The sequence below is a fragment of the Pieris brassicae genome, chromosome 8 (assembly GCF_905147105.1).
Source record: "Pieris brassicae chromosome 8, ilPieBrab1.1, whole genome shotgun sequence".
Classification (NCBI taxonomy): Eukaryota; Metazoa; Arthropoda; class Insecta; order Lepidoptera; family Pieridae; genus Pieris; species Pieris brassicae.
In genome coordinates this window covers 16,077,081-16,091,087 of record NC_059672.1, presented here as the reverse complement: position 1 = coordinate 16,091,087, position 14,007 = coordinate 16,077,081, and the positions used below count along the sequence as shown (strand labels likewise).

The following is a 14,007-nucleotide window of genomic DNA, read 5'->3' as shown; positions in this document are numbered from 1 at the left end:
AGCTTTCATTCGTTTGTTCTATTTAGTACCGACCATCTAGAGGTTGGTCACATAATCAAAAACCTAAAATCAGATAGCGCACCGGGGTGGGATAATATTCCCACACGATTTCTAAAACTCGCTAGAGTCTTTTACTACCTTGTTTATGTCATCTGGTCAACCTATGTTTTCAAAAAGGGATATTTCCGACAAAACTTAAGCAAGCTATTATTGTACCGGTACTTAGATCAGGCGATAAAGACAAAGTCAATAACTACAGGCCAATTTCCATTCTTCCAGCCATCTCTAAGGTCTTAGAAAAACTACTAAATATTAGATTACTAAACTACCTTAATAAATTTAATATTCTATCAAGCGCACAATATGGATTCAGGCAAGGAAAATCAACTGAAGATGCCATATCTCAATTAACGTCTCTAATAGTATCAAACCTAGATAAGGGAAAGAAATGGTGCATTTCTAGATTTAAGAAAGGCCTTCGATACAGTCTGTATCTCCTCACTTTTACATAAAATGGAGCATATAGGCATTAGAGATACACCCTTAAAGCTATTTTGTGATTACCTTTCAAGGCGAACACAGAGAGTGAAAGTGGGAGATTACGTAAGTGATGAATTGGAAATCACCTATGGGGTTCCGCAAGGAAGCATATTAGGTCCAACATTATTTTTAATATATATTAATGCATTAAGCAATCTAAAACTTGATCACGGGCAAATATTTTCCTATGCGGATGATACGGCTGTACTTTTCACAGGGCTTAACTGGGCAGAGGTAAAAATATCAGCGGAAGTTGGACTGACAACTATTGCTAAGTGGCTTGATTTTAACCTTTTGTCTCTCAATAAAGAGAAAACTAAGGACTGACTTTGCGAGACGCAATATGCAAGCAGACTACATCTATAATAAATTAAATAGGCTGCTTAACATCTACCCGCTTACCGTCTACAATCTAAAAATACGACTAAAGGACTGGCTCGTGAACATACCCTACGCAGAGTTGGAGCTTCTTCTGAGGCCTAGTATGTAGTACAGACTTTATTCATTCACTCACTGACTCACTCGCTCACTCAATCACTCACTCACACATTTGCACTCACACACTCACTTATGCACTCCAGTGTGTTGATAACAGTTAAAAATCAATAACAAAAAAAAGAAAAAAAAGTTACTAGAAGATGTAACTAAATTATATATAAATTAAATATTTTAAGGAATGTATAACTAAGTTTGTTATGAAAGAGCTGGAAACCCTGACACTGGTATATTTTTTACTTAAAAGGGTTCCCAAATCTTACACATTGTAATGAAATTGAACTTAAAATGAATAAACATATTTTAATTATTTATTTATTTATGTGTTAGTGGGACTAATCATAATTAGAAAAATACAAACCCAGATTATTTAGTAATATGTTTTTTACGAAATGATTGGGTTGAAACTATATTAGTTCGTTTCTCCATTTCAGCACCTACTTCTGAAAAAAAATTTAATTGAATATTCACTTAACAAAACTATGCATAAAAAATTAACGATACAAACTGCTTGAAAAAGTCGGCCTTAACATTGATCGAATATTAAAACGAGATGGAACCAAAAATATTATGTACAAGGTAATGTTTCTTTATTTATTAAAAATATCAATGTTGGGCCTAAGTTAAGAATTCGTTTTAAGTGTAACGTAAAGTTGTCGGTCGACACTTGGTCTTAATATAATAGTCGGGATTAGACAATGACGGGCCTACGAAAGCTAGGGAATAAATAAATGGATCGTCGTAATATTCAACCCAATAAAGTGTATACGTAAACGACTCTTCCCTCATTTCTGTCCTAAACATAAACAAGATCTATGAAACAGCACAGCCGCCAGCTAATATCCACGCTGAATGCGGTGGTGGGTAATTCTTTTGCCTCCTTAATCTGCATATAAAATTAGTACCTATCTATATTATTTTAATATACTTAAAAGAATTACTTCACTACTTTCGTACTAACTACTGACTGACGTAAGACTGATCTTAACTTATCGTGATTTACGTACACTTTTTACGTTTTATTTTTCATGTATCCTTTTTAAGTTTAGTTTGTTTCGTTTTGTCTTAATATGTAATGTGTATTTTTGCACTTCTTGCCACCTTATCTAATTTAATACATTTTTTCTCACAGTGTTGCTTGGAAGAGATCGCTCGAAAGCGATAAGACCGCCAGTCGCCCTCCTTTCATTTAATGAATAAAATATTAAATAGTTATTATTATTTTATTTATTTGTATTTTTTACCAGTTTTAGTGATGTGGTAGCAGAGTGTCCTATGGAATATTTTTTCTTGATTCAAGAATAACCGTGTACATTATAAAATATATCAAGTGATTAAATTTTATGTATGGAAAATACAAAAATTAGATTTTCTTCTGAAAAACGTCACGCTTTAGTAGGATCAATCTCAATTTATGAGACAATACATAGGATATTTCTTAACTTTGCACATATTTGAAATATAAAAATAAAATTAGTTTCTTTAGGAAAATGTAAAATTGATATCATTGTACGCGGTCAAGTCAGATATATGTTCTATCTTTTACTTTGGTATTTCATAAGGAAATTATACTATAGCTTTGAACAGTACGCCATACGTTTGCCTACTATACTCAAAGCGTTCACATTAAGTGAATGATTTTACCTCGCATTGAACACACGCGAAGTTACGTCGTTTAGATTTTTGAATTTTCTGTGTAAAAGTGAACATAACAACTCAATAGTTAAGTATATATTTTTACTACGTATATTTTATTAAAAACAAGGTATATCTCAAAATTATTGAATAACAGCGCAATTATCAATGCATTTTAAATATTTATTTCGTCCATCAGTATAATGTTTTAAATATAATAAAACAGAAAAAGTACTTTTCAGTGTGACGTACCAGTTTCTTATAAAATGTTAAAATTATTAAACATTTCATTTTCTTTTATTCTAATTTAAAAAATTACTTTAGTAAAAACGATGACTACTGAAAAAAATTTACCAACCAATCACATACGGTTGTTATTCCTACCATTAAAATTAATTGAAATATGAGAGTTAGGGTAATATTAAAGTAGTTGTAGAAAACTTTTCACTAATATTATAAGAAAAAAGACGTAAAATGGCTTTAAAACTATTAGAAATATATAATCATATAAAAAATATAATCATAATTCGTAATATTTTAAATATGTTTTGAGATTTTTGTTGTTATAATGTCTTCGCCCTGATTTACTAAGATATACACGATAAATTGTTTCGCGAAAACAAATAGAACTTGAAATTTATAATTGGATTTGTTTCACGACTCGTCAGTTTTAATTACTTATGTTGAAGACATCTATATTTCTACGATATAAATACTTTGAAATGTATAGTTTTATATTCATAATAAAGACAAGGATAATAAACAATGAATACCCCAGTGCCTACAATTTGAAAAGTTATGTGCAAAATAGTTTATATCATTTAATTAATTAAAAGAAAATCAATCGCTTCACTTATGTAAATTTATAATATGTTATAATTTTATACAATAAACACCAATTACAATTATGTAATTATAACGCAGTAACGTTTTAATTTGTTCTTTATTACAGAATATGGACTTATTAAATGGGAGTATTTTATCTGTAGTGCTAATAATTGTGTATTGGTTGCTATGGAGATGTCGGAACAAGCGCATGTTAATGTTGGCAGCGCAACTTCCAGGTCCCACGGCTTTGCCAATATTGGGAAATGCTTTAATGTTTATGACGAAGCCTGAAGGTAGGTCTTCTAACGAAGAATGAAAAGGAAGAATCTATGAATACAATTAATTGGTCGCTTGATTGTGTTTTGTTGTTTCGCGTATCTGTGATTGACCTAGCGGTCTTGACCAATCACATTAAAACGAACCGAAGCATAAAAAGTAGCGAATGTAGTGGAGGAAATCGTTCGTGTCCTCTAAATTTATTTTAAATGCTGCAATAACGAATCTACTTAGGATAAATTTAAAATTTGGGTATTATTAACTTCTGTAACAACTTTCAGAACAATTAAAGAAAATAGCAACATTACTAGAAAAGTACGGTGACTACATCAGGTTCTGGCTTGGACCGGACCTTGTAATAGTCATTAAGGATCCAAATGATATAAGGGTAATATAAAATTACAAATTTAATACATATAAAATCAAAGGTATTTTTTGTTTTAAATTTTACTGGAATTCGTTCTGCGCTTTTTGCGGGTTGACAACCCGATCCGTACTACAGTTGACTATAATCGGACTGAACTGAATTACTCTGACAGAAAAGCTGTATTAACCTGTAGTAACCTGCTGTCTGTGACATAGACAATTGTCATCAACATTGGTGTAGGACAATATCGTAGACAACAGATAGAGAAATCAAAGACAAAATTAAGACCAAGGTTGGAGCACCGTTGCAGCAGTTTATTTTTAAATTATCTAGTACCATAAAATCTCGGACTAAATGCCGGTTACAATATGCAGATAATAAAACCAGGTCTTCTCCTTAAGTCGCGTCTTCATTACTGAATTTTGTGATTGTATATAGCTTCCTCCATTCCTCCCTGTCTTCAGCAAGTCTGTAACGACTTTAACTGACTTAGTCCAACGAGTTGAGAAACGGCCTCGGGTTTTCGTGCCTTTCATCCTATCGCTTACGATAACTTACGACACTTCTCAAAGAGATCGGACCCATGCGAACCATAAAAAATGCTTCAACAATTAACATTAATTTCCGATTACGTGTTGTGTTACCATTCCCGCCTTTCGTGTTCTTTAAACTTCATATTATCGACACCAATTTACTGTGACTTTTTTCCAGTGCCTACTGACGAGTAACAAAATGAACCAAAAAGGTCCAGCATATGATTACATGACGCCATTTATTGGAAAAGGAATTTTAACTGGAGGTGATATATATAGATTTTTTTTCTATTATTGAAAATTACACATTCACATCCACGCTCGATAATATAAACATTATTAAAATGAATATAATATGTCAATAATGAATTTAAAAAGAAAATATAAAAGCGGACCTAAATGTCCAAATTAAAACGTTTTTGAGCTAAGGGAGTCAGTTCGCGCTTAGAATCGACTCTGAGTCGTGACTCCGAATTAATTAACTCTGGCAGAATTTCTGAATTGTAATTCGTTAAACTAAAGGTGCCGAAAGATACAGATAATCATTAGTTTATAAGAAAATTTTAAAAATAAACAATCTATTGAGTAGCTGTTATACCTGTTCCTATAAATTTTCTAAATTCTTTTAGGACCCAAATGGCGCGTTTATAGAAAAATCGCAAATCCGTCGTATAACAAAAAATCAATAGAGACATTTAATGAAGTTTTTATTGAGGAGGCTGAGGCTCTCACAAATGTCTTAAAAACTCGAGATAATAATATTTTCAACGTTTATTATGATGTATTACAATGTACTACGCGATCTGTGTGTCGTAAGTATGATAATTTCATAATAAATAACTTAAAATATACTAGTTTCTTGTACACTGTGATTTTTAAGATAATATCTTAGTAACACTGATTATGACTTCCGCATCTCAAAATACGATTCGTTTTTTTATTTTTTTTTAATTGAACCACAAAATAAGGACACACATGAAACAAAAAACAAATTGACGTATATATGTCGCTGCCAACTAGCTTAATTAGCCGTTCAATTAACAGCCTAGCCGTTTAACTAGTGGCCTGAATGATAACCAGCCGTTTTATAAAACAGCTAGGCAAATGAATTGGATCGATGACGTTTCATTACTTGCCTAGCCTGATGACTGTTAATTTAAATTCACTATCTGTCACTCTCAAACTTGAAACGAAACTCTAACTGTCATTGTGTTTTCCAAAGTTTCATGAATAACAACAAGTACAATGCAAGAGTGAAGTGACAATAATAATGTGAATTTAACTTAGGCAATTTAATTTCCAAAGAAATATATTTTATGTCATATGTTTCATCTTTTTTATTTATGCCAAATAATGACTGTATCGTCTCTCTCTCTTTAATCGGCAGCTCATGTCTAAGCGTCGTGGTCAGCAACGAAGCATCTAGAGCGTACTATCTGCTTCCATCGGTTTCTGTCCAGCGCCTCTCTTATGATAGTGTACAGTTTTGAGGACGATGAGTCTTGTACTTGATCGGTCTATCTGGTTGGTGTACGGCCACGTGATCTTTTACCTTCTGTGTTACCAACAACGATCAGTTTCTCCAAATTCTCATCGCCTCTGCATGCACCTGTATCGTACGAATGGCCTAATTAGCCATCCAGTTTATTAAATGTTGTAACAAACGCTACGGCTTTATATCTTTCAGGCCGTTAGTTAAACGGCGCCGTTGAGTTAAAATGCTAGGCTGTTAATTGAACGGCTAATTAAACTAGTTGGCTGCGACATATACAAAAAATTCACAAGGTTGCGGGTAATTCATACAGAATTCAACTTTAGCATTAAGTCTAACACACCTAAATTCTTTAATTTCTATCATATTTCACACGAGGACATATATATTTACTTTATTTACATATATATCAGTATTCAACGTAATTCACGTACGATTCTCTACCCAAAAGTCGTAAGGACGAACCCCGCAATGTTCTTGCAGATCTTAATAGGAATTTTCAATTTGAATAATTTAATTTCAAAATAAAATTTTCATAACGGATACATTGTTAAGTATATAAATAAATTCATGTTTATATCCGTTCAAGTAATGTTAATTGGGCGTAAATCAGCTAATTTAAATTCCTTAAATATATAGTAAATATTTTGTCTTTATTACTCTTCTCGGATAATACATAAATACGACAAAACATTATTTACGGATATAGTACTTTATGTCTTAAAGGTACACTGATGGGATTATCAAAGGAAGATATCGCGAAACTAAAACATCTAGACGAAGTTATACATGAGACGCAAAAGTAAGTTAATTATATCAATTTTGTTAAATATTATTTTAAAATGTAATAATCACATCTGAACAACACCACAACTCAAGAAAAAAGGGATAACTTGTAGTTAATATTCTAAATCGTATCGAAATTCACTATCTCGTCTTGAGCGCTGTCAAATATGTCAGACTTCATATAAAAAATTGGTTTGATAGCTCTTAAAAAATTATTTAAATATGATTGACGTTCTAGAAAGCGCCTTTCTAGCGCTGACCAATTGAGATACAGTTTTTTATTTAAATAAAAATTATATTTCCAGCATGTACTCACTTATTTTTACAAAAATGACTCGCTGGTGGCTCCAAATACCTTTTATATATTGGTTAAGTGGAAATTATAGAAAACAGCTGTATTACCAAAGAATTGTCGATGCATTGATTACCGATATAATTCAAAAACGTAGAAAATCAATAGGTAAAGAGGAAAATTATGGTATGGGCGTTGTCGACAGATTTATATTAAATGGTTTATCAGAAAATGAGATTAAGCTGGAGTCATTCGCTTTATTTACTACGGTAAGTTAGTTAACTATTATCATTACTATGAACTTTACAATATTAATATACATCACAGAGGATTTAGGGACTTGTGTATGAAAATTATTAGGTCAAGTATGGGTTTCTAAATATTTATTTATTATAGTTCTAAAAACATGCATTCATGAAAAAAACACAAAAAAAATATGACGTTTAAAAATTGCATTACATAAAAAATTCAACTAGCAAGAAAAGGAAAACAGAAAAAATATAAAACGTAAATTTATGATTAAACTAAACACAAACTTAAAAAGGAAAACCTCATAAACAGCTTAAGAGGTTTTCGTTTTAAAGTTTCTGTAGTAAAAGACAAAATCACGCTATTGTTTATGTTGTGACAGCTGACAGTTCGATTGCTTTGGGGCGCCAAAATAGTAACAGATTTTGGACTTCTATTATATAGGACACTATTGAAACATTAAGACTTTGATCTGTAGTGTTTTCCAATGAACCTATAGAATGCTTGGAACAACTATAATCATTAATGACGTATGCTTTCGAATATATAGAGTACGATTTAGTATATAATACTTGATAGCATACGATTGAAAGTGATACTATAATGTTTACATATTATCTGAAGCCTTAATATTAGTTAATACCAAAGGCAATTGAAGTATTTAAATTGTCTTAAAATAAAATAGCTATAGTATTAGAAGCAGCGTATTAATCTAAACAGAAGCACGAATAGGCAGTTTAATATTAATATTTATAGTTAATTATATAAAAAAGAGTTTCGAGTTTCCAAAAACAGATTATAGTATTGACGTATTCTAAGCGAACCACTAAAGTTTGTGCCAAGAAGTCGATACGAATTTAAGAAACGTTTGTAAAGTTTGTTCTTAAAGTACTCACATAACCGAACGTGTAGTTTGGTCTGAAAGATTTTACTAAATTACGATGTTGCTAAGTAATCAAATAATAAATCAAAAACCCGTGCTTGGACCAATACAATAAATAAAATAATATTTATGTTATTCAATATTACAAATATTCATCCTATACTTGCTTTTACATCTACGTTATGTATGTATCTAATTATTAACGGGACTCGAACCAATCTTGGTAGAAACAAATGAAGTATATTAAACAATCAACGATAACAGAGGCGGTAAGTATAATTGTAAATACATGTTTGACATAATAATTTGTGCCTTGGCAGTTTTAAGAATGCTTCCTTGCTCTTAGGAAATAACACTAAGCTATATAATTATGTATTAAAAATGTATTTTCTTCCACGTAGTTAAACTATATTATATTGCGTATTTCTTATGAGAGGCCAGTGATAATATTATATGAAATGAAAAATAAGCACATTTTTTTTAATGTAATAACGTGAAATATAGCGCTTACAAAAATATTCGTGTTTTGAATTAATTATATTATAAGCCGGTTTTGTAACTGGATAATTGACATAATAATATGGTACTATTTTAACCTCTAGTGCACTACAAAAATTTAAATAGCTGAAAGTCTACTTTTTTCATTTAACTTTTTAGTTGAAAAAAATTATTTTTCTGTAATTTTAATTTTTACTTTTTAGAGTCAAGAAGCATCAGCGAAAATTGCATCTGGTGTATTGCTATTTTTAGCTCATTTACCGGAGTGGCAGGTAAGATTTGTCCGTTCTATAGAATTACAAACATCATTTAAAATAATTGAAAGCAAGAATAGAGGAAAATCATTGACAGTCTGGAAAAAACTACTAAAGGACAAAACTTTACTATAATGAAATTAGGTCTTACTTTTAACATTAACGTTAAGACGCATTAATTATCTAAATATAAAAAAAATGCCTAATTATCGTTTGATCTTATGATTAAAACATTATATAGCAAGACCTTTAACAAAAATATTAATCAAACGTTAACATTTTTTTTCAATCTTGCTCCATCTTCTTGGGTGCAAACATTCATTGTTATTATTAAATCAAAATAACACTTATTCTTATAGGTAATACTATGAACTTACACTTTTGAACGTCAACAAGAAAATAATAAAAAAATGAATCTTCTAATCTAACATATACTGCCAATTGTTAAAACAAGGCCGTAGAACGAACGAGAAAAATTAAACTCTTCCTCACTCTTTTAAGTAATCAACTATTTGTTTTATAAAACGTTTTTAAGAAATTGCAGCCATCACAATCTCAACACATCTCAAAAACCCTTCATTATAATAAATAAGGAAAATAAATGTGTAATCTCTATCAGCAATAGACGTGTTAGAATAGGGACACGAACTTATTGTGCGAACGACGCTCAAATACGTAGAATGAAGGTCATTAAGTTACAACCCCTTTATTAAGTTTTCTGTTGATCAGCTTTCACAAATACATAGTCGATTTATGGATATAAAACACTTACGACTTAAGAGGATAGAGTTACTATTTTTTCTATCCTATTCGGCTAGATTTAAAATTATTAATAATCTCCTACCTTCTGACTGTAGATTACAATTGTGTATGAGATTTATACTATTAGTGCTGGCCAGGCTAAAAATTTCGTATTAATTATAAAAATAGGTGTTTTAAAGTCATAGTTGAAGCAATAGAAAAGCTCTATATATGATAGGAGTTTATCTATTACTGAGTAAAGTAGGTATATTCTTATATTAAATTTATATGTGGTTTGATGTGGTGTGGTGTGGTTCGCCAGGGTTCATAGTGCTTTTGATAAAACTCAATTATATATAGTAGTTGATATTGTGTCTTATATAAATCACAATAGTAAGTAACAGAATTCTTACATATTTTAGTCAAAAGTCTATGAGGAAATTGTCCATGTTATAGACGATGATTCCGTCTCGGAGGACCAAATAAGACGGTTAGAAAATCTTGATATGGTGTATAAAGAGGTTTTGCGTTACTTGTCAATCGCAGCGCTGATTCAAAGAACTGTTGAGGAAGATGTCACTATTAATAATGGTAAGTTCTTTTTCTTCTTGTTGTAACGTAATTGGATACTACATGTACTGAATACGATTCCTAAGGGATATAGTTGTTTAATTATTTATTTCCTAATTATATAAGGCGAAGTATTGAAACTAAATCTTGGCTAGATCTTGCAACATCTCATTGCAATATGTAACAGAACCTTATTGATAAATACAAATAAATTAACAATAAATAATAGACTGCAGGTACCGTAAGTATTTACAAAACTAGTGTGCACAAGAACACTAACCATTTAATATCTAAAAATATAACTAAAATCCTAAACATTTCTGACATACGAATAGTGTAGGGTATATACTATTAGTATATAAAGAAACATGAAGAGAAATTTTTACATTGCTTTAAATAAACATTTATTTTGCAGGTAAATTCACTCTCCCATCTGGTACAGTAGTGGCTATTCCAATACACGAAGTCCACAGGGATTCCCGATTTTGGGACGAACCGTTGAAGATAAAGCCGGAGCGATTTCTTCCCGAAAACCAGAAAAATAGAAATCCAAATGCTTTTATACCTTTTAGTTTGGGCGCTATGGATTGTCTAGGTAATTTTTTTGTGTATTCTTTTGTAATATTGTTTATTATTATTATTCATTGTATGTGTCTCAGCACTTTGTAAGGTTTTTAATGGTATATAACGTCACCAGAGCGTTGTGTATGTCTTCACATACACAACGCTCTGGTGACTGAAACTGTAATCACATTGTTAAGGTAATATAATAATTCCAATCACTTCGTCTTATTAGAAGATAATTTAAGTAGTATTTTACGAACAACAATGAATTTGCTTGATACATATATTTTAGGACAATCTTACATTCGTTTAATCTTTTGAGAATAGAGAGAATCAGCTAAACTATTTTAAAATAAAGCACTGATATTTTTTGCAAGTTAAAACAGCTAAGTAACTACATTTTAATCAGGAACAGGATAGAAGGAACATTCTATAGAAACCATTTACTCTGAATACGTTACGCACTTATTAAATTTCCCTAAAAGTAATGAAATGTTTATCGGGTAAACAGAAACAAACGAAAGTTGCAATTATTTTAATTGCAACACAAATGTAACACAGGCTTTATAGCTCTATCTATTTTCAATCATTCTATTTTATATGGCAATAAAATAATATGATTAGATTTTTACACAAATTAACGTAACGTACTTACTCTCTAAAACATCATTTCTAAAGATATATGTAATGATGCCTATCCCATACTTGATAATACTTTTAAGGCATGACCGTTCATTATTAACACAAACCGTATACTTAACCTATATACCTAGATACTAAATGTGTCTAAGTAAGAGAACGGGTATAAATGGACAAACAGTTAACAAATGAATAAATTGGAATATGTTGAAGTTGCGGATTGTTTAGTGTTTTTCTAGAACATTGCTTCCGGAAGTGCTCGAATGTATATCCTGTATTGAATACACAATAGAAACCTTTTCAGGACGAGTCTACGCAACAACGCTCATAAAAACAATAGTAATCCGAGTTTTGAGACATGTCGAAGTAACTGCGGAGGGGAAGCTTGAAGATCTGGACCTGCATGTTGCTATATCAGTAAAATTTGCTGAAGGATATAATTTACGTGTACGACCAAGAATAAATAAATGATTCATAAATTATATGGGTTTTATTACACAATACTCGTAATCCCTAGGCGCCAATTTTGAAATGGGTCTTGGCCTAGGATTGTATCTGTTTCTTTGATCATTTATATTTTATAGGCCGGTCATTTTATATAGAAGGCCTTCTGTATCTAATACATGTTTACTCAGGATGTTGGCCTTCACCATAGAAACAAATGCTGATTGCGAACATAATATAGAAATTAAATTCCAGCACAAAACAGCCGTGATTCAAACGACCACAGGGTTGGACCCTAAAGCCAGTATATAACTTATGTCTTCACATACACAACGCTCTCGTGACTGAAACTGTAATCACATTGTTAAGGTAATATTCGCGTTGTAATAATGTTGTTGTTGTCGCCATGTATTTTACTGCCTAGTCAATATAATATCAGTTTGCATTCTAATTATATATAGTATAATGCCACATTGTGGTGTGGTAGCCCGGCAGTAAAGCTTATTTTAAGCGCTGATCCAGGCGTTTTTAGAGAATTTCCTAAGCTCCGGAAATAAGACGCTGTGAATCTGGGGGCTCGGCAGTGCGCATGCCAAGTCGAGCAAAAAAGTGGCAATGCCGTACCATCATCTTTTCTCGAAGCAGTTTAGACCGTTTTCGGCCCCTCTATAACTTTGTGGTGGATAAAATTAGCATTAATTTAACAGTAACACGAGCCAGTAGTCAAAGAACAGTATTTTTTCTCAATTTTTAAGGCACTTCTAGCAGACAGAAGCTTCAAACTTAGAATACAATTAATGTTTAGTCTATAAGTTAAGGAAAAAATTATTACTAAACAATCGAATTTAACATGTATTACTTGTGAGATATATTGTGTTTCCATGCGATACCGAAGGCAACAAATTAATTTCAAACATAAAAGATTTCTAATAGTGATATGGACACCATAAGATGTTAGGTTAGCTAATTACGTAATAACTTAAGACAGAAGGTCCCTTATCTAGGGACTAAATGAATTAACCGACTTCGTATTGTGTAAAAGTAATTTGCTTGTTTTTTTTACAACTTATGTTTTTGATTGTCATAATATTTACCCCAACTGATAAATTTGCCCAATTATCGTAGAATTATAATCGTAGTGGTGACTTTTGAATGAAATTGTTTTGAAAACAAATGACTGCTATCTTCTATACATATATTTTAACTTATATTTATCTTAACTGGGAAATAGTTGCTTTCTAAACCGATTGTTTTATTTGATAAAGCGATTTTAGCAATATTTTCGGTATCTATAATAAATGTTGTGGATGAGGTTCGCGCATGTAGCAGAAAATTTATAGAAACAATTTTTGCACTTTTAACCAGGTACCGGGAACTTTACTTACTACACAGCTCTGAGACCTTGATATTTCTTTGAATGTATTTTCCTATTGTAACCTCGCGTTAGAATACGTGTCTAAATTACAAAATGGTCGTAATACCATATTAGGCTTTTATCTATTTTATTAACGACATGCGTTCTACGAAATACTAAAAAAAAGTCAAGACACGTCCAGTGAAGGCTCGAAACTCACACGTAAAAACAATTTCGGAACGATACCAATCTTGGTGTCAAATTATTACCCACCCACTTAGATTTTTATAAATCTTTCAAACGCTTCTACATTCACGAATTGTATATTAATTGATATTTTTTGATTTCGCTGGATTTCTAAATAGAGATCTGGATGTGTTCATGATGTAGCTGCCTTAATTAGTAGGCCTGGTAGTATTATCTAATCTGAAAGTGTCTATCTAGAGTTCATGTCGAGTCAGTTTAAGGTCAACTATCACTTATTTTCTTCTAAAACTAAGCGAATCTTTACGTTTGATTATGTAAGAACCTTATCATTGTTATTAACGCCTGTAAAAAATTAATTTA

The 14,007-nt window shown here is 31.3% G+C and overlaps 1 protein-coding gene across 2 annotated transcripts; it reads left to right on the top strand.

The window, feature by feature from the left end:
* The first annotated feature begins 2,680 nt into the window (after nucleotides 1–2,680).
* On the top strand, nucleotides 2,681–12,122 carry LOC123713531 (cytochrome P450 4g15-like). 2 transcript variants are annotated; one of them, XM_045667242.1, is made up of 11 exons: nucleotides 2,681–2,758; nucleotides 3,623–3,791; nucleotides 4,056–4,162; nucleotides 4,853–4,940; nucleotides 5,304–5,486; nucleotides 6,893–6,968; nucleotides 7,258–7,513; nucleotides 9,078–9,146; nucleotides 10,292–10,460; nucleotides 10,855–11,034; nucleotides 11,947–12,122. In XM_045667242.1, exons 2-11 carry the CDS (start codon nucleotides 3,626–3,628, stop codon nucleotides 12,111–12,113), a joined length of 1,461 nt encoding a protein of 486 aa, XP_045523198.1. In that variant the 5' UTR covers nucleotides 2,681–2,758; nucleotides 3,623–3,625; the 3' UTR covers nucleotides 12,114–12,122. The 2 variants fall into 2 exon arrangements, with proteins under 2 accessions (XP_045523198.1, XP_045523199.1); XM_045667243.1 differs by lacking the exon at nucleotides 5,304–5,486 and having other exon boundaries at nucleotides 2,681–2,757.
* Nucleotides 12,123–14,007: the final 1,885 nt, after the last annotated feature.